General features: G+C 43.5%; 1 protein-coding gene across 1 annotated transcript in view; it reads right to left on the bottom strand.

The window, feature by feature from the left end:
• Nucleotides 1-22,882, bottom strand: part of SORCS2 (sortilin related VPS10 domain containing receptor 2) — an 859,447-nt gene that overhangs the window by 52,719 nt on the left and 783,846 nt on the right. Inside the window, exons 12-14 of the mRNA XM_050948134.1 lie at nt 22,078-22,154; nt 3,327-3,418; nt 1,845-1,952 (exon numbers count right to left, since the gene is read on the bottom strand). Coding sequence (XP_050804091.1) covers nt 1,845-1,952; nt 3,327-3,418; nt 22,078-22,154 — 277 coding nt within the window. The remainder of the gene's footprint in view (nt 1-1,844; nt 1,953-3,326; nt 3,419-22,077; nt 22,155-22,882) is intronic.

Raw genomic sequence — 22,882 nt, 5'->3', positions numbered from 1 at the left:
GACAGAGCTGTGCTCAGATCCTTGGAATATAGGATAAAACTGGATCTGTCCTAGAGAAATCCCCCACCACAAGCAAACAAACAAAACTTTAATTCTGGGGTGAATCACTAGTCCAATGCCTCAAAAAGAAAGAACTAAGCTTTACTCTCAGATCCCAGACTGACTTCATTGGACTGTTAGCTTAAAATATATATATATATATATATATATATATATATATATATATATATATATATATATATATATATATATATATATATATATATCTTTTGACTTGTAAACTAAGTGAATTAGATATGGAAATAATAAGAGATGGACATGAAACTTCATGAGGAAATTTAGAGAGTCACTTTTCAAAATGGAACCACATTTTAACTTCTGAAATCTTAAACTACGGCATTTCCTGTAAAATTTTATACCCAGGTATACAGATGCAAAAATAGCTCCCAATAGTAGCAACAGGCAGTTGTAGGAGATGGCTAAGTGGGAGACCCAAATTTAGATGGGGAGTGAGTCTTCTCCTACGTAGGTTTCTAAGAGACTGGGCACTTTCAAAATTTCCAAGAGTAAGGCAAGCATAGTAACTCCCTCAACATCCCTCTGACAAGCCCAGTGGTTTGTACACAGATTGATAGCAGTAGTTAACAAGACAAGAAGCCATTATCTCATCTTTTACCATTGACAGAGGGAAGAAAGGTTGGGAGAGGAGAAAAATCCCAGGAAGATTTAACAGAGAAAGCATCAATTTCCTTCCAGACCAGAAAGTACAACAAGAAATCATAAGACCTGCTTTTGGAGGCAGAAAGAAAGTGACATAACAACAGGCCAAATTCATCTCTGATGCTTTCAACAGGGTGAATCTGCTCGAATTACAGTGTGCCCGATTTGCTTCTGAGCTGCAGTCCCTTTATGTCACTCTGGTGGTGAGAAGGGGTGTTAAAGGAGATGGAAACAGCTCCAGGGAGTAGCTGGTGTCTATATGGGCTCACCTGTCAATGAAGAGCTGCTGACACAGCAACGTGGCAGGTCCATTTCCAGCCCCTGACATAGGACGTAGGTCCGGAACACACTGTATTCAGGCCAATATCTACAGTTCAGGGCCCTTAAGTGTTCTGGGCTGTGCCAGTCCCAAAACAGCTCCCAAATATGTGCAAATAGGGTTTAAGTTTCCTTTCCCCACCTATTCCTCCAATCAACACAAGGATAGAGGCACTGATTGGGTATTTGTTTCGTAGGCTAAGAGGGTTTAATAATATTAGAATTTGGGACCATAGTGGGAAAGTGCATACACAAAACCAAAGTCTGTGGCTCAGGCCCACATTTATGTTAAATTCTATTAATAGGATCCATCACAAAAACTACAGAGAAGTGGGGAGAATGTGTATTTTTTTTACAGGATGTTTGGTTACACATAATTCATTACAATGCTAGGTTACTAGGACAACAGCATATTGGTTTACACTGTGAAGACAATTTTTATAACAGAAAAAACCAAGAAACCTATTATTATTGAATAACACCTTAGAGTCTGCAAAAAACGGGGGAAATAATGTGAAAGAACAGTTTTCAGACATCCATTTATGCCCATAATTTTCCACTGTTCCAGGTCATGACCATGAAAAACAAGAATATAAAACACAATGCTACATATTTACATTTGAAATATTTGATTCAGATGATTTTAAGGACAGGCTGCTTGTTAATGCTGTTCAGACCTGGTCACGGTGAAAGCTCACATGATTGCAAGACACTAAATCCCAGATGCAGGGACTCCTCACCTGTTTAAAGTTAAGTCCATGATTAAGTGCATTGCTGAAGGGTAGCCTAAATAAACAGAAACTTACGTCATGACTAATGTCTCATCTCCAGGTTCACTGAGTAGCCCATCTACGAAGACTGACGTACTGGTGAAATTATGTGTACTCCATGTCTGACCTTCATCTATGCTGAACCTTTAAAGAGAGAAATGTCTTCCATTCATTGCAGCTCTTAAACAAATATCATAATTATTGTAATATGTTGGATAAAATTTTATTAGCATTGTACCATAGGACTCATGATCACCAACACACAGTTGCAAAAATTGGGAATTCTTTGCCTACTTAATGTAGTAAATTAAATGCAACTCCTCCCTCCCTAACGTGCCCTGGGACTCAGCATCTCCCTTAAAAGATGTCTAGTAAACTGAGCATTGCTGGATGTCCTCACTCAGGCCAGCATTAAGGTTTGTCACTGCATGATCTTGCTATATGCCCACAGCTTGTTAAGTGATTTCAGTTTACCCAGTTTTATTTTTGCCATAGTTGTCTGCCCATAAAATCTAAACTTGACAAACAGAATTTAGTGAAATAGGATTAAACAAAACTGCTCAGTTACTAAAATGCAGGTAGGCAGTGAGAAAAAAAGAAGCTAACCAGACTATGACCCTTTACAAATTCAGTCATCTGGTCAAGTATTGGTCAAGTGGTTTCTAAAGGACAGTACTGTGCATATCCTATCAATTCTTGTATGTAACTGGCTTCAAATTAAAACAAAACAAATTAATGTGCTGATCGTCTTTTTTCCCCAAACGGTTGAACACATTAACAAACAAAGAGAGAGAGAGAGAGAAATTAGTGTGAGGCTCTGCTATTTCCTTCCCAAAAAGAAAGGAAAACAGAAATAATCTCCCTCTAAATGACAAAAAAAAACCAAGAAATCTCTTTGCTTTCCCTATATTTAACCCTAATCCCTCATATATGCTCTCCCCAGACAACTGATCACAAACTTGGCTCATATACATGCGAGTATTATCATTATGTAAAATTGAAGCATTGATCACTTGCATTCAGTACATATACATTACTCTTTGCATAATTCTAGAGATGATAGCTCTGATGCTATTCCAAAATTCCGATATGGGCAATGGTATACTGCCTACCTAAATGCATTCTGCAGCTATACATTTACTCCCTACCCCAACCTGCACGGCAATGTTAGTGTATACAGTTAAAATAGTTACTGGATTTTAGTGGTAGATTAAGTGACCTTTGTGTATAGTTTGTACTGCAGTTCACTTTGGGAAGCTTTTGAATGAACAGGGCCATACTGATGCAAAACAAGAGTTATTATTAATGATGTAGCAAAGTACTTTACCAATGACTCCACTGGGAATGCTTTAATAAAATGTCCACCTGCATTTTGTTGGTTTAACGAATGTTAAATTAAAGTGGCTCCACCTGGATTTCTTACACAAACTTACTAAAAAGCTCATTACTGATTAATTCTGAAGTATGTTTGAGGTCTTGAATATGTAATAACCCTACTATAACTGACTGCAGCATTACTTGAGTATTTTCAGAGGAATAGAAGTGTCTTTGATGGCCACAATGACTCCACCATGGTCCAGATACAAGATGTGATGTTCTTCTTCAAAGACCTAGAAACCAGATAAAAAGACCAAGCAGATGTCTGGGTTGGAAAAAATAAAATGCAGTACCAAAACATTATTAAAATACTTGTCAATGTATGGCTTTCTAACAGTCTGCTTTGTTAAATAAATTCAAAAGTACTTAATAATTAGTTTTATTCCTACATTGTACACAGTTATTAAAGACTGTTTCCGCCATGTGGATCAAGTTCTCAAGGTTGTGAGGAAAATAAATTTATGCTGGTGAATTGGGAAATGTTCAGGTTCAAATCACAGTCAAATAAAATGCCTGCAGGCGATCTCAGCTTCTAACAACATGCATTCTTCATTCTTTCCCACTACATATCTCTTTTTGACCTATCGTCTTACTTAAGGTATTTGTCATATTCTATATGCCTTGCAAAATGGCATGCCATGAAGTGTAATGCTAAGAAAAACAGGAAAGTTATTTCTGTCTGTGAGATTCTAACACGTTCTTCAAAATGTACAGAACACTATGTAAATTGGTATGAGTTATATTTTCAGGATAAATAAGCTATTATTAATACTTAGTTTGTCTAACCATAGACTCTGTGCAGTTTAACAATGAGGTCACTTTGTGACTTTTGAATGGTCTAAAAAGTCTGGATGTTTGTGATACTGGCTTGGTGACACAAGCAATGAATCATAACCAAGATTTGAGGATAAATGTAGGGTTCTTCCCTCTCTTTTCCACAGCTCAACGATTTGCACAAAAATCTCTCTGGTGGAAGTCCTGAATCTCAATATTGTTGATATTCATAAACTATTGAAATTGCAGCCAAACAACCAAAGGAAAAAAGAGTACAGTGATTACCATTACAAAGGGTAGATTTATCAAGTTAGTATACAATGGCATCTGAGATACACAGTTATTTCCTATTTTAAGAATAGAGAAATATTAGCTACCTCACACAAAATTGTGGGACAGCTGTTGGTCAGTGCAGACTTTTCAATAACAACCTATATAAACAATACCTAGGCTTAAATGGAGACTATATACCAGGAAAATGAAAATAATCCTTTGAAAGTCCAGAGCCAAAATAACTGATGAAAGAAAAGGAGAAAAAGGCAAAAGCTTAATCTGAATCACTGGAAGCACTAAATAAATAAATATCTTTTCCTTTCTACATCTGAGATTTGTCATAAGAAAGTGTCTGCTTGCTTCAGATGTCTGTCAAACTTCATTTAACATAGCAGCATGAGATAAAGTGAGCATTAATGCACATTCCTTGAAAATTAATACACATACATTCTACCCCTTATACAACCTGATAAAAAAAAGTGAATGAGACGTTTGCTTTACTTTGCCTATGAGAAAACACTGACAATGCTAAAAGCTTCTCTTTACTCATTTTGAAGCCATATCAGTGATAGACTTGAGTGTAGAAGAAAACCCTTCCCCTCCAAGCACATTCATATTCACTTCAAGGAATGAGGAAGCATTAATAAAGCAGAAAGATCCCAGCTAGAAGCTTGGCTGCATGTCTTTCTCACCTAATAAGAACATATTTAAATGGAATCCTGTAGTTTCAAGAATCACTTTGGCTGTCTTCCATTTACAGACCAGCACCAGATATGAGAAATTTATAGTCCTGCCTGCTTATTACATACAGCTGCAAATTTTAGAGAGTTCAGTAATGGATAAACACTAATTTTAGATGCACTTCAAAAGGATCAGATCAGATGTAATTAGATAAGCAATGTTTGGATTACTCTCCAAACCTTCTCTGAACTGCTGCTCAAATAAAAAAAAATGGTTATTAACCTTTTGTAATTGTTATTCTTTGAGATGTGTTGTTCATGTCCATTACATTGTAGGTGTGTGTGCTCATCCCATGAACCAGTGCTGGAAGTTTTTCTCTCAGTAATATCCGTAGAAGACTAGCTCTGGCACTCTCTGGAGTGGTGCACGTATGTACTGGTACAAGAGGCGCCAGTGGCTCTCCCCTCCCTCAGATCCTTCTTGCTGGAACTCCAACAGAGGGGAATGATGGTAGGTCATGGAATGGACATGAGCAACACATCTTGAAAATAAACAGTTACAAAAGGTTAATAACCGTTTTTTTTGTCTTTGAGTGATTGATTGAGTGGGTAGGAGTTCATAGATGTGTTGATTGCAACACAGCTCTGCCAAATCCAAAGCGTCATCTCTGGCCTGCTGGGTGATGGCATAACACATTGAATAATGCAGAGTCTTTCAGGTCATGTAACTTGCTGTCTGTCCTGTGAACAGTGCCAGGCCAGCGATGGGGAGGTCTTGGATGGACTGCTGAACCTTCACCATCAGGCCTGACGACTGAAACCAGGTCGCATGTCTCACGTAAATGGCCGAAGCCATGGTGTGGGTAGTGGAGTCTGCTGCATCTGAGGTCACTTGGCAGGCTGCCCTGGCCACAGCTCTGCCCTCAACCAGAATAGTGAGGAACTCCTTCCAGAGCTCCTCTAGCAATGAGTCTGCAAATTTGGCCATGGACTGCCAGATGTTAAAGTCATAATGGCCAAGTAAGGCCTGTTTGTTGGCCACTCTTAGCTGGAGACTGGCCATAGAATAAATCTTTCTGCCAACGAGATCAAGCACCTTTGCCTCCTTATTCTTAGGGGTCAATCCCGGTTGGCCCTGTCTATCGCGATCATTGGCTGCTGATACCACCAGTGAGCTTGGAGTGGGGCTTGTATACACGTATTCAAATCCCTTAGCAGGCACATAATACTTTCTCTCTGCCCACTTGGAGATGGGGGGCAGGGAGGAGGGAGTTTGCCATAAGGCTTGATCAGCTTTACCACTCTCTCATGGTGGGAAATGCCACCTTGGAAGGGGCTGCTGAAATTAAAAATCAAACAGTGAGTCGTAGGGTTCTGCCAACTCCTCAGCCTTCAACTCCAGGTTAGATGCCACCCTCTTTAGAAGCTCCTGGTGTCCCTTTACATTGTCTTTGGGAAGTGTGTGGGAAGGTTCTGCTATTGCCTCATCAGGCGAAGAGGATGAGGAGGCAGGTAATGGTGGGTTTGTCAACTCTGTAGCCTCCTCCATGGGAGCCTCAGCCAAGGCTTGCTGATCCTGGGGACCTTGCTCTGACTCCACTTCCAAGTCTGGTGGCTGGTGGGAGACTGTCGCTGTTTCTCAGATGCCCTGAGACTGATTGGTGCCCCTGCGATTGTTGGGGAAACTCCTAGGCATTCCATAGCTGCTAGGGAGCCGGCCATGGGCCTTGAGGCCATGTGGCCACTGCTGGTCCCAATGGGAATGCTAATATCCCAAGTTGTTGGCCTTGACCTGCAGGCAAATCTTCCTCCTCACTTTCTGAGCCTGAGGAGGGAGAGACTCATCTGGGGGACCAGCACGGTGCCGATGTCGCCTCTCTACTTTGTTCCCGTCTACCTGTTCTCTGCAGGTCTCCACCGGTGACCTGTACTGGGAAGATGGCTCTCGGTGCTGCGCCTCCAGTGACCGGTGGCAGCATTTGGTGAATCGGTGCCAGTACCCCGGTGATCAAAGCCTCACGCTTTGAAAGCGGTGCTGCTCCATGGACTGGGAGCGAGAGGGGCGATGTCTTGGCTCAGGAGATCGTCGACATGCCGGTGAGGATCTGTAGCAGCTAACCAGAGACAGATGACGGGACTCAGGGGACTGGCATCTCGGCTCTCTGGAGTGGTGCCGCGAGTTTAGAGATGGACTTGGCTGCTCTGGGTATTGGTGCTGGGACTCCAGGGACTGGCGACGTGCCTCCACAGGTCTGCACCAGAGACCTGCCAATTGGTGCCGAGATCCCGGGGAACACTGCCTAGAGTTCTGGGAACAACGCTGGGAATGCTGACAGGTAAGCCGACCCGTATCCGGGGATTGGCAGCCCTACCCAGGTGAGCACTAGCGAGGCACCTCCTGCATCAGGGAGCAGTGCCACACTGATGGAGACTGCTGGAAAGATCACAGGGCAGGCTTATCCCTTGAATGGGGCACCTCTCTGGCTCCGCACGAGTGGCACCAGAAGGGACAATATGTCCGTAGCAGCCTGAAAGGCCTCTGGCATGGACAGCACCGCCAGGTGCCGAGTGCCTCTGCTGCTTCTTGGGGTGGCAGGCGGGTCTCGAGGGGATGCAACAGCTCAGCAGGTGCTGGAGCCTGGCCAACGTCCAGAGGAGAGGAGCTGCCCTGCACTTTCCTCCGGCTCACTCCTTCCCTTTACATAGGAGAATGCCCTCTCCTGGCCTTTCTTTGCTTTTTAGCTGGTACCAAGGTTGGGGATGTTGTAGTGCTTGGAGCAGATTTCAATCTAGCCAACTCAGAGGCCAGTGTAAGGGGCAACTCCATAAGGAGCACTCTAAGTTCAATGTTCCCTGCTTTTTGATTCATGGCTTGAAACTTTTACAAATGCAACACTTTCTGTTCACATGGGTATCCCCCAAACACTTCAGAGAGCTTTGATGGGGATCACTGACTGGCATAGGGTTTTTGCAGTGGCCTCAAGGCTTGCAGCCTGGGGATCGGACCATGCCCTGTCCCTAGGCTAAGTCCTACAGGAGACTAACTATTTCTAACTTATGCACTAAGGGAACTAATAAACTATACAAACTTTCTAAGAACTATATACAAGAGATTCACAGTTTTAGAAGGAAAGCTTGCTGAGGCAAGGAGACAATCCAGCACTGTCACTGGTGGTAAGAAGAAACTGAAGGAGGGGGCAGCTGGAGGTGCCTCTTATACTGGTGCATATATGTGCCACTCCAGAGGGCACTAGAGCCAGTCTTCTATGGATACCACTGAGGGAAAAACTTCCAGCACTGGCACATATGGCGAACACACAGACGTACAATGGAATGGACATGAGTAATCACACGAAGAAGAATGAAACAGTATATGCTGGGAGGCATAGTCCTCCACGTGCTACACTTCCATACTGAAGAAAAAGGGAAATTGATAGCTGTACTATTTTCTCTAAATTAGGTGAATACCCCTGGCGCCGGGCTGTCATAAACAGATAGCTAAGGGTTAATGTCTCTTTCACCTGAAGCACCTGACCAGAGGACCAATCAGGAAACCGGATTTTTTCAACTTTGGGTGGAGGGAATTTAGTGTCTGAGTCTTTTGTCTGTCTGCCTGCTTTCTCTGAGCTTTGGAGAAGTAGTTTCTCCTTTCTAGTCTTCTGTTTCTAAGTGTAAGGACAAAGAGATCAGATAGTAAGTTATATGGTTTCTTTTCTTTGGTATTTGCATGAATATAAGTGCTGGAGTGCTTTGATTTGTATTCTTTTTGAATAAGGTTGTTTATTCAATATTCTTTTAAGCAATTGACCCTGTATTGTATCATCTTAATACAGAGAGCCCATTTGTATGTATTTTTCTTTCTTTTTATATAAAGCTTTCTTTTAAGACCTGTTGGAGTTTTTCTTTACTTCAGGGAAATTGAGTCTGTACTCACCAGGGAATTGGTGGGAGGAAGAAATCAGGGGGGGAGATCTGCGTGTGTTGGATTTGCTAGCCTGATTTTGCATTCCCTCTGGGGGAATAGGAAAGTACTTTTTGTTTCCAGGACTGGAAACAGAGAGGGGGAGTCACTCTGTGTAGTTTCACAGAGCTTGTGTCTGTGTATCTCTCCAGGAGCACCTGGAGGGGGGAAGGGAAAAAGGATTATTTCCCTTTGTTGTGAGACTCAAGGGATTTGGGTCTTGGGGTCCCCAGGGAAGGTTTTTCAGAGGGACCAGAGTGCCCCAAAACACTCTAATTTTTTGGGTGGTGGCAGCAAGTACCAGGTCCAAGCTGGTAACTAAGCTTGGAGGTTTTCATGCTAACCCCCATATTTTGGACGCTAAGGTCCAAATCTGGGACTAAGGTTATGATATGGTGTAGCAGTGGTGGGATATAGACAGAATCCAGAAGCCAGTAGGAATATTATATTTTTCTTTTCTCTGCTAAGGGCTTTTTAGCAGAGAGAAACAGTTGGTTTTAAAAGGGAACCAGAGAGAATTTTTTTTTCTGCTCTCTCTGGCAGTTGTGGCTTGCATGTTAAGCAAGAAGCCATTACCAGACTGTTAAGGGTCTTTTGTCATGCAATAGCCCTCCCATTAGGAGGCAAGTTCCAGCACTATATGCATGCAAATAAAGTGGTTTTTCAGGTTTACTTAACATTGAAGATTAGCTAAAGGCACTGTTGCTAGGCAGACTTCAGGAGGCAACAGAGCCTGCAGTGCAGAAGATAAACACCGGAGGGCACCCCAACACAAGAAAACAGGAACCATGACTTCTAAGGCAAAAATTGAGGCCGAAGAACAAATCAAAGAAGCTGAACACAGGCGACAACTGAAAATAAAACAAAAAGAGATGGAAATGAAAGAAAAGGAAGAAAGCATCAAACTGGCAGCCTTCCAAAGAGAACAGGCAGCCCAAGAGGCAGCACACACAAAAAAACTAGAAGAAAAAGAGGTGGTCTACCAAAGGAAACAAGCAGAAGAAGAGTTGGCCCACCGCCAAGAAATGGAAAAACAACAAAAAGAAATGGAAAAACAACAAAAAGAGAATGAAGAGAAGGAAAAACAGAGAAAACATGAACTGGAGTTGGCAAAAGCTGGGCTGCATGTGCCAGCCAACCCTAACAACCCGGCGCCAATTATTGCTCCACAGCACAGGAAATTTCCCACCTACAAGGCAGGTGATGACACCGAGGCCTTCTTGGAAAATTTTGAAAGAGCCTGTCTTGGGTACAGCATTCCCGAAGACCAGTACATGGTAGAATTGAGGTCACAGCTCAGTGGACCTTTAGCAGAGGTGGCAGCTGAAATGCCTAAGCAGCAAATGAATAACTATAAACTTTTTCAAACCAAGGCCAGATACAGAATGGGGATAACCCCAGATCATGCCGTCGGCGCTTCAGAACCCAAAAGTGGAAACCAGAGGTGTCATTTCCCAAACACGCCTACTACATTGCAAAAAACTATGAGGCCTGGATAACAGGAAACAACGTTCAAACCTTGGAAGAACTGCACCTCCTCATACAAATGGAGCAGTTCTTGGATGGTGTTCCTGAAGACATCACACGGTACATACAAGATGGAAATCCCAAAGATATCGCTGAGGCGGGGGAAATTGGAGCCAAATGGATGGAACTGGCAGAAAGCAAGAAAGCTACTGTCAAGGGGAACGATTACCCCAGGGGGCACACAGACCATAAACCCTACAACCGAGGACAGCCAAAGACCCCACATACCACCCAAGTAAAGCCACAGATACCCTACCCTTCAACCTCACCAGTCTCCAGTAACTCACCTCGGCCCAGTGACCCATCAGATGGAAGATGCTTTAAGTGTAATGAACTGGGACATATCAAGGCCAACTGTCCCAAGAACACCATGCGAGTGCAATTCATTACACCATCATCACACCAAAGATCCCCAGGCCCGGATGCCTCTCAAATACCCTTGGAGCGAAGGGAAAATTTGAGAGTGGGCGAAAAGAAGGGTACTGCGTGGAGAGACATGGGGGCACAAGTGTCAGCTATCCACCAATCCTTCGTTGACCCCAAATTCATCAACCCAAAGGCCAAAGTTACAATTTACCCCTTCATGTCACAAGCTGTAGACTTGCCTACAGCTCAACTGCCTGTCCAGTACAAAGGCTGGTCAGGAATGTGGACTTTTGCAGTCTATGACAATTATCCTATCCCCATGCTACTGGGGGAAGACTTGGCCAACCAGGTGAGGCGGGCCAAGAGAGTGGGAATGGTTACACGTAGCCAAACCAGGCAAGCTTCCAGACCCATTCCTGTTCCTGAGCCGTCCACAGAGGCCCCGTCTGTGTTACCAGAGACCCAGACAGAGGTAGTGGACCCGGATTCCATGCCTACCACTGAAACAGCCACAGCATCTCCAGTCCCAGGCCCGGAACTGGAACAGCAACCAGCACCAGCAAGTGCAACCACATTTTCAAACTCAACGCCAGAGGGCGCCAGCGAGCCAGAACTGGCAGAAGCCAAAGACAGCCATACCCAAAAGGCTCAGCCAGAGCCTGAAATACCCTCAGGTGCACCAGCGGAGAGCGGTTCACCAGCAACGGAAACAACCCCATCACCTACATCGCTTCCAGAGGGACCAAGCCCAAGTCCACAGTCTGAGGAAGAACTGGTGACCCCAGCCTCAAGGGAACAGTTCCAGGCTGAGCAGGAAGCGGATGACAGCCTTCAGAAAGCTTGGGCGGCGGCACGGAGCACCCCACCGCCTCTCAGCTCTTCTAATCGATCCCGGTTTGTTATAGACCAAGGACTTTTATACAAGGAAATTCTTTCTGGTGGACACCGGGAAGAATGGCAGCCGCAAAAACAGTTGGTGGTTCCAACTAAGTACCGGGGGAAGCTCTTAAGCTTAGCCCATGATCATCCCAGTGGCCATGCTGGGGTGAACAGAACCAAGGACCGGTTGGGGAAGTCCTTCCACTGGGAGGGGATGGGCAAGGACGTTGCCAAGTATGTCCGGTCTTGTGAGGTATGCCAAAGAGTGGGAAAGCCTCAAGACCAGGTCAAGGCCCCTCTCCAGCCACTCCCCATAATTGAGGTCCCATTTCAGCGAGTAGCTGTGGATATTCTGGGCCCTTTCCCAAAAAAGACGCCCAGAGGAAAGCAGTACGTACTGACTTTAGTGGACTTTGCTACCCGATGGCCGGAAGCAGTAGCTCTAGGCAACACCAGGGCTAACACTGTGTGCCTGGCCCTAACAGACATCTTTGCCAGGGTAGGTTGGCCCTCTGACATCCTTACAGATTCAGGGTCTAATTTCCTGGCAGGGACCATGGAAAAACTGTGGGAAACTCATGGGGTGAATCACTTGGTTGCCACCCCGTACCACCATCAAACCAATGGCCTGGTGGAAAGGTTCAATGGAACTTTGGGGGCCATGATACGAAAATTCATCAACGAATTCTCCAATAATTGGGACCTAGTGTTGCAGCAGTTGCTGTTTGCCTACAGGGCTGTACCACATCACAGTTTAGGGTTTTCACCATTTGAACTTGTGTATGGTCACGAGGTTAAGGGGCCATTACAGTTGGTGAAGCAGCAATGGGAGGGGTTTACGCCTTCTCCAGGAACTAACATTCTGGACTTTGTAAGCAACCTACAAAGCACCCTCCAACACTCTTTAGCCCTTGCTAGAGAGAACCTAAAGGATGCTCAGGAAGAGCAAAAGGCCTGGTATGACAGACATGCCAGAGAACGTTCCTTCAAGGTAGGAGACCAGGTTATGGTCTTGAAGGCGCAACAGGCCCATAAGATGGAAGCATCATGGGAAGGGCCATTCACGGTCCAAGAGCGCCTGGGAGCTGTAAACTACCTCATAGCATTTCCCAATTCCTCACTAAAGCCTAAAGTGTACCATGTTAATTCTCTCAAGCCTTTCTATTCCAGAGACTTACAGGTTTGTCAGTTTACAGTCCAGGGAGATGATGCTGAGTGGCCTGACGGTGTCTACTACGACGGGAAAAAAGACGGTGGCGTGGAAGAGGTGAACCTCTCAACCACCCTGGAACGTCTGCAGCGGCAACAAATCAAGGAGCTGTGCACTAGCTTCGCCCCATTGTTCTCAGCCACCCCAGGACGGACTGAACGGGCATACCACTCCATTGATACAGGTAATGCTCACCCAATCAGAACCCCACCCTACCGGGTGTCTCCTCATGCCCAAGCTGCTATAGAATGGGAGATCCAGAACATGCTACAGATGGGTATAATCCGCTCATCTACCAGTGCATGGGCATCTCCAGTGGTTCTGGTACCCAAACCAGATGGGGAAATACGCTTTTGCGTGGACTACCGTAAGCTAAATGCTGTAACTCGTCCGGACAACTATCCAATGCCACGCACTGATGAGCTATTGGAAAAGTTGGGACGTGCCCAGTTCATCTCTACAATAGACTTAACCAAGGGGTACTGGCAAGTACCGCTAGATGAACCTGCCAAGGAGAGGTCAGCATTCGTCACCCATGCGGGGGTGTATGAATTCAATGTCCTTCCTTTCGGCCTTCGAAATGCACCCGCCACCTTCCAGAGGCTGGTAGATGGTCTACTAGCTGGACTGGGAGAATTTGCAGTTGCCTACCTCGATGATGTGGCCATTTTTTCAGACTCCTGGCCCGAACACCTACTACACCTGGAAAAGGTCTTTAAGCGCATCAGGCAGGCAGGACTAACTGTTAAGGCCAAAAAGTGTCAAATAGGCCAAAACAGAGTGACTTACCTGGGTCACCAGGTGGGTCGAGGAACCATAAACCCCCTACAGGCCAAGGTGGATGCTATCCAAAAGTGGCCTGTCCCACGGTCCAAGAAGCAGGTCCAATCCTTCTTAGGCTTGGCCGGATACTACAGGCGATTTGTACCCCACTACAGCCAAATCGCTGCCCCACTGACCGACCTGACCAAAAAGACCCAGCCAAATGCAGTTAAGTGGACTGATGAGTGTCAAAAGGCCTTTACCCAACTTAAGGCAACGCTCATGTCTGACCCTGTGCTCAGGGCCCCGGATTTTGACAAGCCATTCCTAGTAACCACAGATGCATCTGAGCGTGGTATAGGAGCGGTGCTCATGCAGGAAGCAACAGATCACAACTTCCATCCTGTCGTGTTTCTCAGCAAGAAACTGTCTGAGAGGGAAAGTCACTGGTCAGTCAGTGAAAAGGAATGCTATGCCATTGTGTACGCCCAGGAAAAGCTACGCCCATATGTTTGGGGACAGCGGTTCCAACTACAAACTGACCATGCTGCACTAAAGTGGCTTCATACTGCCAAGGGGAACAACAAGAAACTTCTTCGTTGGAGTTTAGCTCTCCAAGATTTTGATTTTGAAATTCAACACATCACAGGAGCTTCTAACAAAGTAGTTGATGCACTCTCCCGTGAGAGTTTCCCAGAATTCAGTAGTTAAAAAGTGTTCTTAAAATGTAGAAGTCTGTTAGTTATATACTTAGGAGTATATGTAAAGGTGTATGTGTTGTATTAATCTGTTTATTTTCAAGTTCTAGAAGGAAATCGCCGCCAGTGAGCTTCCCCACTGTCTGCAATTTGGGGGGCGTGTCATAAACAGATAGCTAAGGGTTAATGTCTCTTTCACCTGAAGCACCTGACCAGAGGACCAATCAGGAAACCGGATTTTTTCAACTTTGGGTGGAGGGAATTTAGTGTCTGAGTCTTTTGTCTGTCTGCCTGCTTTCTCTGAGCTTTGGAGAAGTAGTTTCTCCTTTCTAGTCTTCTGTTTCTAAGTGTAAGGACAAAGAGATCAGATAGTAAGTTATATGGTTTCTTTTCTTTGGTATTTGCATGAATATAAGTGCTGGAGTGCTTTGATTTGTATTCTTTTTGAATAAGGCTGTTTATTCAATATTCTTTTAAGCAATTGACCCTGTATTGTATCATCTTAATACAGAGAGCCCATTTGTATGTATTTTTCTTTCTTTTTATATAAAGCTTTCTTTTAAGACCTGTTGGAGTTTTTCTTTACTTCAGGGAAATTGAGTCTGTACTCACCAGGGAATTGGTGGGAGGAAGAAATCAGGGGGGGAGATCTGCGTGTGTTGGATTTGCTAGCCTGATTTTGCATTCCCTCTGGGGGAATAGGAAAGTACTTTTTGTTTCCAGGACTGGAAACAGAGAGGGGGAGTCACTCTGTGTAGTTTCACAGAGCTTGTGTCTGTGTATCTCTCCAGGAGCACCTGGAGGGGGGAAGGGAAAAAGGATTATTTCCCTTTGTTGTGAGACTCAAGGGATTTGGGTCTTGGGGTCCCCAGGGAAGGTTTTTCAGAGGGACCAGAGTGCCCCAAAACACTCTAATTTTTTGGGTGGTGGCAGCAAGTACCAGGTCCAAGCTGGTAACTAAGCTTGGAGGTTTTCATGCTAACCCCCATATTTTGGACGCTAAGGTCCAAATCTGGGACTAAGGTTATGATACGGGCAAACTGGCAGTACAGCTCATGGTTACACAGCTTGGGTACCACAGTTCTACTCTATATTCTACTTAAAGCTGTGACTCCATTATGCTGGTACTGATTGCTTGTTTAATCTCACCTATTCTTTGGAATGTTTTCTATCTTTTGCTGTAAATATTGTCTATAGAGAAGGGACTGGAAATAACAATGGTAAACAAGACTTTAATTAGGAACAGAAACATTTATTGAATCTATGGAAGAATTTCAGATGAGGACCTGATTCAAATCCCACTGAAATCAGTGGAAAGAATGTTAGTGAATTCAGTGGGTATCAGATCAGGCCCATAGGGCTTAGTTCTTAAGTCTCTATTCAGGCTATGACTAAAGACCAAGAAAGGACTTCCAACCTGGGCCCATTTCTGTTCTCCTCCCTGACGAGGGGAGCAGCGCTGAAATCGGTATTGCCATGTCAGATTAGGGTTAGTGTGGCCGCAAATCAACAGTATTGGCCTTCGGGTGGTATCCCACAGTGCACCATTGTGACCACTCTGGAAAGCAATCTGAACTCGGATGCACTGGCCAGGTAGACAGGAAAAACCCCGCAAAATTTTGAATTCCACTTCCTGTTTGCCCAGAGTGGAGCTCTGATCAGCACGGGTAGCAATGCAGTCCCAAATCCAAAAAGAGCTCCAGCATGGACCGTACGGGAAATACTGGATCTGATCGCTGTATGGGGAGACAAATCTGTTCCACCAGAACTCCGTTACAGAAGACGAAATGCCAAAGCATTTGAAAAAATCTCCAGGCTATGATACAGAGTCCACAGCACAGTGCTGTGTGACAAGCGTAATGGAAAGCCAAAGAATCAAATGGATGCTCATGGAGGGAGGGAGGGGGTACTGAGGACTCCAGCTATCCCACAGTCCCTGAAAAGCATTTGCATTCTTGGCTGAGCTCCCAATGCCTGAAGGGTCAAAAACATTTTCCCAAGTGTTTCAGGGTATATGTTGTCAATTTACACTCTTCCCCCCCCCCGAAAGAAAAGGGAAAAAACCGTTTCTCGCCTTTTTTCAGTGTCATCCTATGTCTACTGCATGCTGCTGGTAGTCAGGGTGCTGCAGCGCTGAACACCAGCATCCCCTTCCCGGTGGCAGACGGTACAATATGACTGCTATCCATCGTCATCATCAGCCCTTGAGTGCTCCTGGCTGGCCCCGGTGAGGTCGGCCAGGGGCCCCTGGGTAAGAATGGGAATGACTCCCGGTCATTCCCGGCAGATGGTACAAAACGGCTGGTAACCGTCCTCATCATAGCAACTAGAGGCTGAGCTCTATCAGCCCCCCCTTTCATGTCTAAAGACAAGATTCTGTACTGCATGGACTATCATAGCAGAGGGAGGCTTCCTCCCACTCATTTTATCTCACTAAAAAGTCAGTGTTTCTTATTCCTGCATTCTTTACTACTTCATCACACAAATGGGGGGACACTGCCACAGTAGCCCAGGAGGGTTGGGGGAGGAGGGAAGCAATGGGTGGGGTTGTTGCAGGGGCACCCCCCAGAATGGCATACAGCTCATCATTTCTGCGGGATCTCTGGGGCTCTGACATAGAGCGGCTGTGCTCTCTGGTTCTCTAGTAGACTTGCCCCATATTCTAGGCAGGACTGACTCTATTTTTAGACAAAACATAAAGAAGGGAATGAGCCGGGGAGTCATTCCCATTTTTGTCCATGCGCCCCCAGCTGACCTCAGCGAGGCCAGCCAGGAGCACCCATGACAGCAGCAGATGGTACAAAACGACTGATAACCATCATCTCATCGCCAATTTACAATGGCAGACGGTGCAATAGGGATGGTAACCGTCTCTGCTACCTTGCAAAGGCAAATGAATGCTGCTGTGTAGCACTGCAGTACTGCGTCTGTCAGCAGCACTCAGTACACATACGGTGACAGTGTCAAGGCAACACAGGCTCCATGGTTGCCATGCTATGGCATCTGCCAGGGCAATCCAGGGAAAAAGGGTGCAAAATGATTGTCTGCCGTTGCTTTCACGGAGGAAGGATTGAGTGACGACATTTACCCAGAATCACCAGCGACACTATTTTTGCATTGGGATCTCAACCCAGAATTCCAATGGGTGGAGGAGACTGCAGGAACTATGGGATAGCTATGGGATAGTTACCCACAGTGCAACACTCTGGAAATCGACGCTAGCCTAGGTACATGGACGCACACCGCCGAATTAATACACTTAGTGTGGCCATGTGCACTCGACTTTGTACAATCTGTTTTACAAAACCGGTTTATGTAAAATCAGAATAATCCTGTAGTGTAGACATACCCTATGTAACCTTGGACAACACAAATGATCTCTCTGAGTCTCAGCTGTTCACCCTATAAAACAAGGATCATGCTATTTCCCCAATATTTTTTTTTGTCTATTTAAACTGCAAGCTACTTGGGTAATTCCTGTCTCTCACTATTTGTTTACTCATCCTCTAGCACAATGGTGCTGCACTCTTCTGCAATAATAATCATCATCACTATTAGAGTGCTACTGTAACCCACACACCTTCTGGGTGTGGTGTTCTGTCCCATCCAGTGGTACTGAGACAACTTAGAGAGAGAACATGAGTCTGCTCTACAGCCCTAGCTAACAGCTGGTTGGCTTTTAGCTCATGCGATAGAGGCTCATACACTAAGCTCCAGAGGTCCTAGGTTTTATCCCGCCTGCCAATGGCCGGGGTCTGTCGGTGTTACATTTCAAAGCAGAAAAATAGTAAACTCACCCTCAATACTAGAAAGGCCAGCCATGGTTTTAAAAAAATGGAGAGCAGAAAACTGCTCAATGAGGCCAAAAACTGTTATAAAGCCTGAGTGAGGAAGGAATCCCATTCAAACCTGGTTTTCATTTCCATGAAGACCCTTAGGTTACTACCTATTTGATTTAATATCATGTTCATCTTTCACATTATACTACTCTGTTCTGTTAGGCGTGATAGAGATAATTGTCCCAAATAACTGTGCTAACTTGTTTGTCTAAGCCTCATATGCCCTTTGCTTTATTTACACTTCCTTTGCCATTTGTCACAGCTGTGTTTGCTTTCCTTCTATTTCAAATAAGTTTCTTAGTCTTATTTCTTATCTTTCTATTCAATTCCTATTGCCAATATTTCTTCACTATTGCTGGTATTAGCTTATTCCCTGTACTGGCCTTATTCCTTGCTCTGGTGTGTTTACCCTTCTATACTATCCTAAGTCTCTCCGTTATCCATGATTCATAATCCAATTTTGTTTTTCCTTTATGAGAGCCTGTAGATGGCTCTGCAGCAATGCTGGGGATGTGCAGTGAAGGATGTGACAAAGGTGCAGGGCAGTGACTGGCAGTCAGCAGTTGGAACTGCCCAGTTTCCAAGTTAGTGGTCTGAACCCATCCAATGAACTGTGACAAAACGTGGCTCTGCTTGTGCCAGCCTTAGAGACCAGTAATTAGTCATCTAAATAATTGCAGTATCACGTAATTGCTCATGTTTTGTTTTTAGCTTCATGAATTTCACTGGAGAAAGGAAATGTATCGCTGCCTTCATGAAGAACAGGCAGATTGCAATGAATAATGGGGATATAAAATATACAAAATAATCTATATTCTTTTTTCTAGTCACCAATGTGAAGATTTATTAAGATCTTTGCAAAGCCTTCATGATAGTTTTAATTAAAATAAAGAAATCAGTGGCACTTTTCATTTTGACTGTTGTAATGGGGATCAAAGGTCACGTCTGCGTTTATACGTAGTGAAAAATCACCTAAAGGCTTGATAAACCAAGTTTCATCTCATTAGCTTTAGTGTCCCACAAATGCAAATAGTGAGAATCTGAATGCCAGCCCCTTTTCTCACCAGAAAAAAATACAGAATTTTGGTAAATGGCAGCATTAGATGTCATAAGTAATACTGGTAACCCCTAAGCATAGAGGTAAATTCCCACTGCTAAAACTCTAGAAATTATTAGGCATAAAATCTCAACTTCTGAAGGAAAAGAACATCATCATGACAAAAATAATATAATTATTTTTTAAAAATGTCCTTTTGTATAGTATTACCACCATCCTATATTACTAGTATATAAAATAAATCCTTTTTATTTTTATTTAGCTTGGAAAGTGAAACTAGAGTGCTCAGTTTCACTCTTGCTGTTTCTCGTACTTCAGTACAATTGTGTTATGTTTCAGTTGAACATTAGAGTGAGAACATTTCAGTTAAAACAGCTGTTTTCATTGAAATACAATAATTTTGTGACACTTTTCTATTCTTATTAGTGCTTCCCACCTGGTCTTCAGACAATACGAAGGTTTTTGATATTTCTCTATCATCATCATCTAATACTCCCAGCCAAAAAAAAAGAATAAAAGAAATGTAGGTCTGGAAGGGACCTCAAGATGTCATCTAGTCCAGTCCTCTGCATTAAGGCAGGACCCAAGTATTCTTAGATCATCCCTGACAGTACTTAAATGGAATATAGACAGTGTAATTGAGAGTAAAATACATGACAGGGATGTTGTAATTATTCAAAATCCAAACACTGTAAATCCAGGAAATTCAAAACTCAATTGATGTCATGCAATTATCATAAGATTATGATTAAGGTATTTGCATGTTTGTTGTATCAGATTACATTAAACAAAATATTAAAAGTCACATTTTCTCCCTCATGTTGTCTTTAAAGGGCACGGTTAAGATTATCCAAAGATTGAGTTGCTTGGGTGCCTTAACTGTGCATGTCCACTCCATATCTTAGGTTTGGATTGTTTTTTAAAAGTTAACCTTAACTCTGAATTTCCTGGGATCATAACACTTGGTATTGGGCTAATTACAACATTCCTGTAGTGTATTTTACCTTAAATTACTGATATGTGCTCTCAGCCTTACATCAATTTTAATATAGTTTTTGACTGGGAATTTCTTTAATTAGAAATTTCATATACAAACACAAAATAAAGCCAAAGAGACTACTACCATGTGATGTTTCTAATGATGTGAAGACATGAAGCATCAACTTAAAAGCATTTTTAAACATTTCAGCCTAAGGGCTATTTTCACTGGTGGTAATGCTGTGGCTGCTTTATGCCATTCCCATATTGGTCACTTAAGGTGGGTTTATAGCTACATTATTTCACCAGAACAGTGCATAGCAGCTGGAGAGAGTATATTCTGGTTTATGTCTCCCTCCTGTCCTCCAGTTTCTCCCTGCTTTTACACCTTCTCACACTCCCCTGCACGTCCATACGTAAATTTCCCCTTCCTTTCTATACCCTCTTTATTCTTTGCATACATACCCCTATTTCCCCATCTCTATTGCACCTTCTACATTCCCTGCGCATGCACACACTCATACACAAACTCTTGTGTCCTCCTCCCTCCTGCCCTCTGCTGATCTCATCTGGTGCAACAGGTAGCCATTGAAAATAAATATGTAGAATGAATGCTTATTTTGGATGCTATTTTTCAGAACTGATCGTTTATCCATCAGCAGAAGCTGAGGCATAACATTTTTCCCTTCAGAAAAACTCATTAAGAATTGCCATCTTTCAAACTGGCCACCATCGCCAACTGATTCCAATTTCAGTCAAGCCAGGGAAGATAGTGACTTCCTATTCTGTCAGGAGGCAATAGGAGATAGGTGGCCGTTTTGCAGGGGTCATCTGAGAACCTCCTGAATTTTCAGTCCTACTGAGAACAGTGGGAGATGTCAGTCATTTTGAAAGAAGGCAGTTCTTTAGCTCTGTAGAAGAAAATGATTTATCAGACCCTCATAAAGAAGAAACTTTTAGTTATGAAGAAATGTGGTAAACAATAGCCATTAATCCTAAAGAAATTTTTCAACTGTAGGGCGCAAGATTTAAGTGATTTCAAACTCTGGAAAGTTTGAAGTGTTGTTATTATTCTGTTATTAAGATCATTTGGGCCAAAAAAATGTCTGACACCAATTTTAAACTGAGAAAAATAGAATAATTCATTTATTTCTAGCTAATCAAGCACAAAACCTTTGCATGTGAGCATCCTAAGTCTGACCCCTGAGTATATACCGGGGGTCACAATCTTTCAGAAGTGGTCTGCCGAGTCTTCATTTATTCACTCTAATTTAAGGTTGTGTGTGCCGGTAATACATTTTAACGTTTTTAGAAGGTCTCTTTCTATAAGTCTATAATATATAACTAAACTATTGTTGTATGTAAAGTAAACATGATTTTCAAAATGTTTAAGAAGCTTCATTTAAAATTAAATTAAAATGCAGAGCCCCCTGGACCGGTGGCCAGGACCCGGGCAGTGTGAGTGCCACTGAAAATCAGCTTGCGTGCTGTGTTGGGCAAGCGTGCTGTAGGTTTCCTACGTCTGGTATATACATTCTGTGTATCCTGAAATAAGGCTGCTAATAAAAAGAAAAGGAAGGAAAAAAAGAGGCTTGCACCATCCTTGTGCAAGTTACTCAGGAGGAGATTTTCAAAGGGACAAAATAGGTGCCCTATTCCTATTGAACATCAATAGTAGCTGGGAACCTAATTCTCACTACTGCTTGTGAAAAACTCCCCTTTCATCTCAGTTTCAAAGTAAAATGAGAATAATAATAGCTACTTACATCTACAGGAGGATTAGAAGGCTTAATTAGTTAAATGTGATAATTGTGGTTACAATCAATCAATACAAATAATAATTTGATGCTCAAAATTAGTTTTAAGTGTCTTATTTCTCCTTCCTTACCTGCCGCCAGGTATTCCCACAATCAGATGTTATGTACATTTCTTCTTTATACTCAACCAGCTGGGAGCCCAGATTACCTGGACACAAAGGAAACAAGTAAATAAATAAATAAAAAGGCAAAGCTTGCATTTATATAGTACCTCTCTCCTTAGCAAAATAAGCAGGAAAACAGATGAGGATCAAATCAAATTTTGCCCTGGGATCCTTGACTGGGGCTGGCCTGATTTCAATGAGAGTCACAAGTGCATGCTGGCCCCAAATGATGAAGTAGGACTACTTTATTTTCTGCAGTAACAATAATTAATATTTGCTGTGTTTTTATTACATATGTTTAATTTCCACATAATTGGTTGTTGAGAGATGGATAGTAACTGCAGGATGGGAAGAGTCAGGCTAATCTATATGATTTAAAATGACTCCACTGAGCAGAAATAGCATGGTTTGTGAGAGGCCCATAAGAAGACTTACCCAGACTTCCAGACTTTCTTAGAGTTATCTTGGAGACTGAAGTTCTGTCATCTCCTTTCCTGGTTCCCTCACCTCCTTCCCTGCCACAACACCTTTCTCCCTGCACCTGGACTCACTAACTTACTCTCTCTCTCATTCCTCATTCTAACTAGAGTCCATCCCCAACCCCACTGCTCCTGTGTGATGAACATTGGAAGAAGTTTCTTCTGTCAAAGTGCCAAATTGCCCTCGCTCACCAAATGGCCGGCCAATCTGGTCTCCGTAACCATCTACGACACCTTCTGCTCCCACATACCCGCTGGTGCTTTGCAGTATGAGGGAAGAGGTAGGACTTGGC

The sequence above is a fragment of the Gopherus flavomarginatus genome, chromosome 3 (assembly GCF_025201925.1).
Source record: "Gopherus flavomarginatus isolate rGopFla2 chromosome 3, rGopFla2.mat.asm, whole genome shotgun sequence".
NCBI classification, from domain to species: domain Eukaryota; kingdom Metazoa; phylum Chordata; order Testudines; family Testudinidae; genus Gopherus; species Gopherus flavomarginatus.
This window is presented reverse-complemented; position numbering and strand designations above follow the sequence as displayed.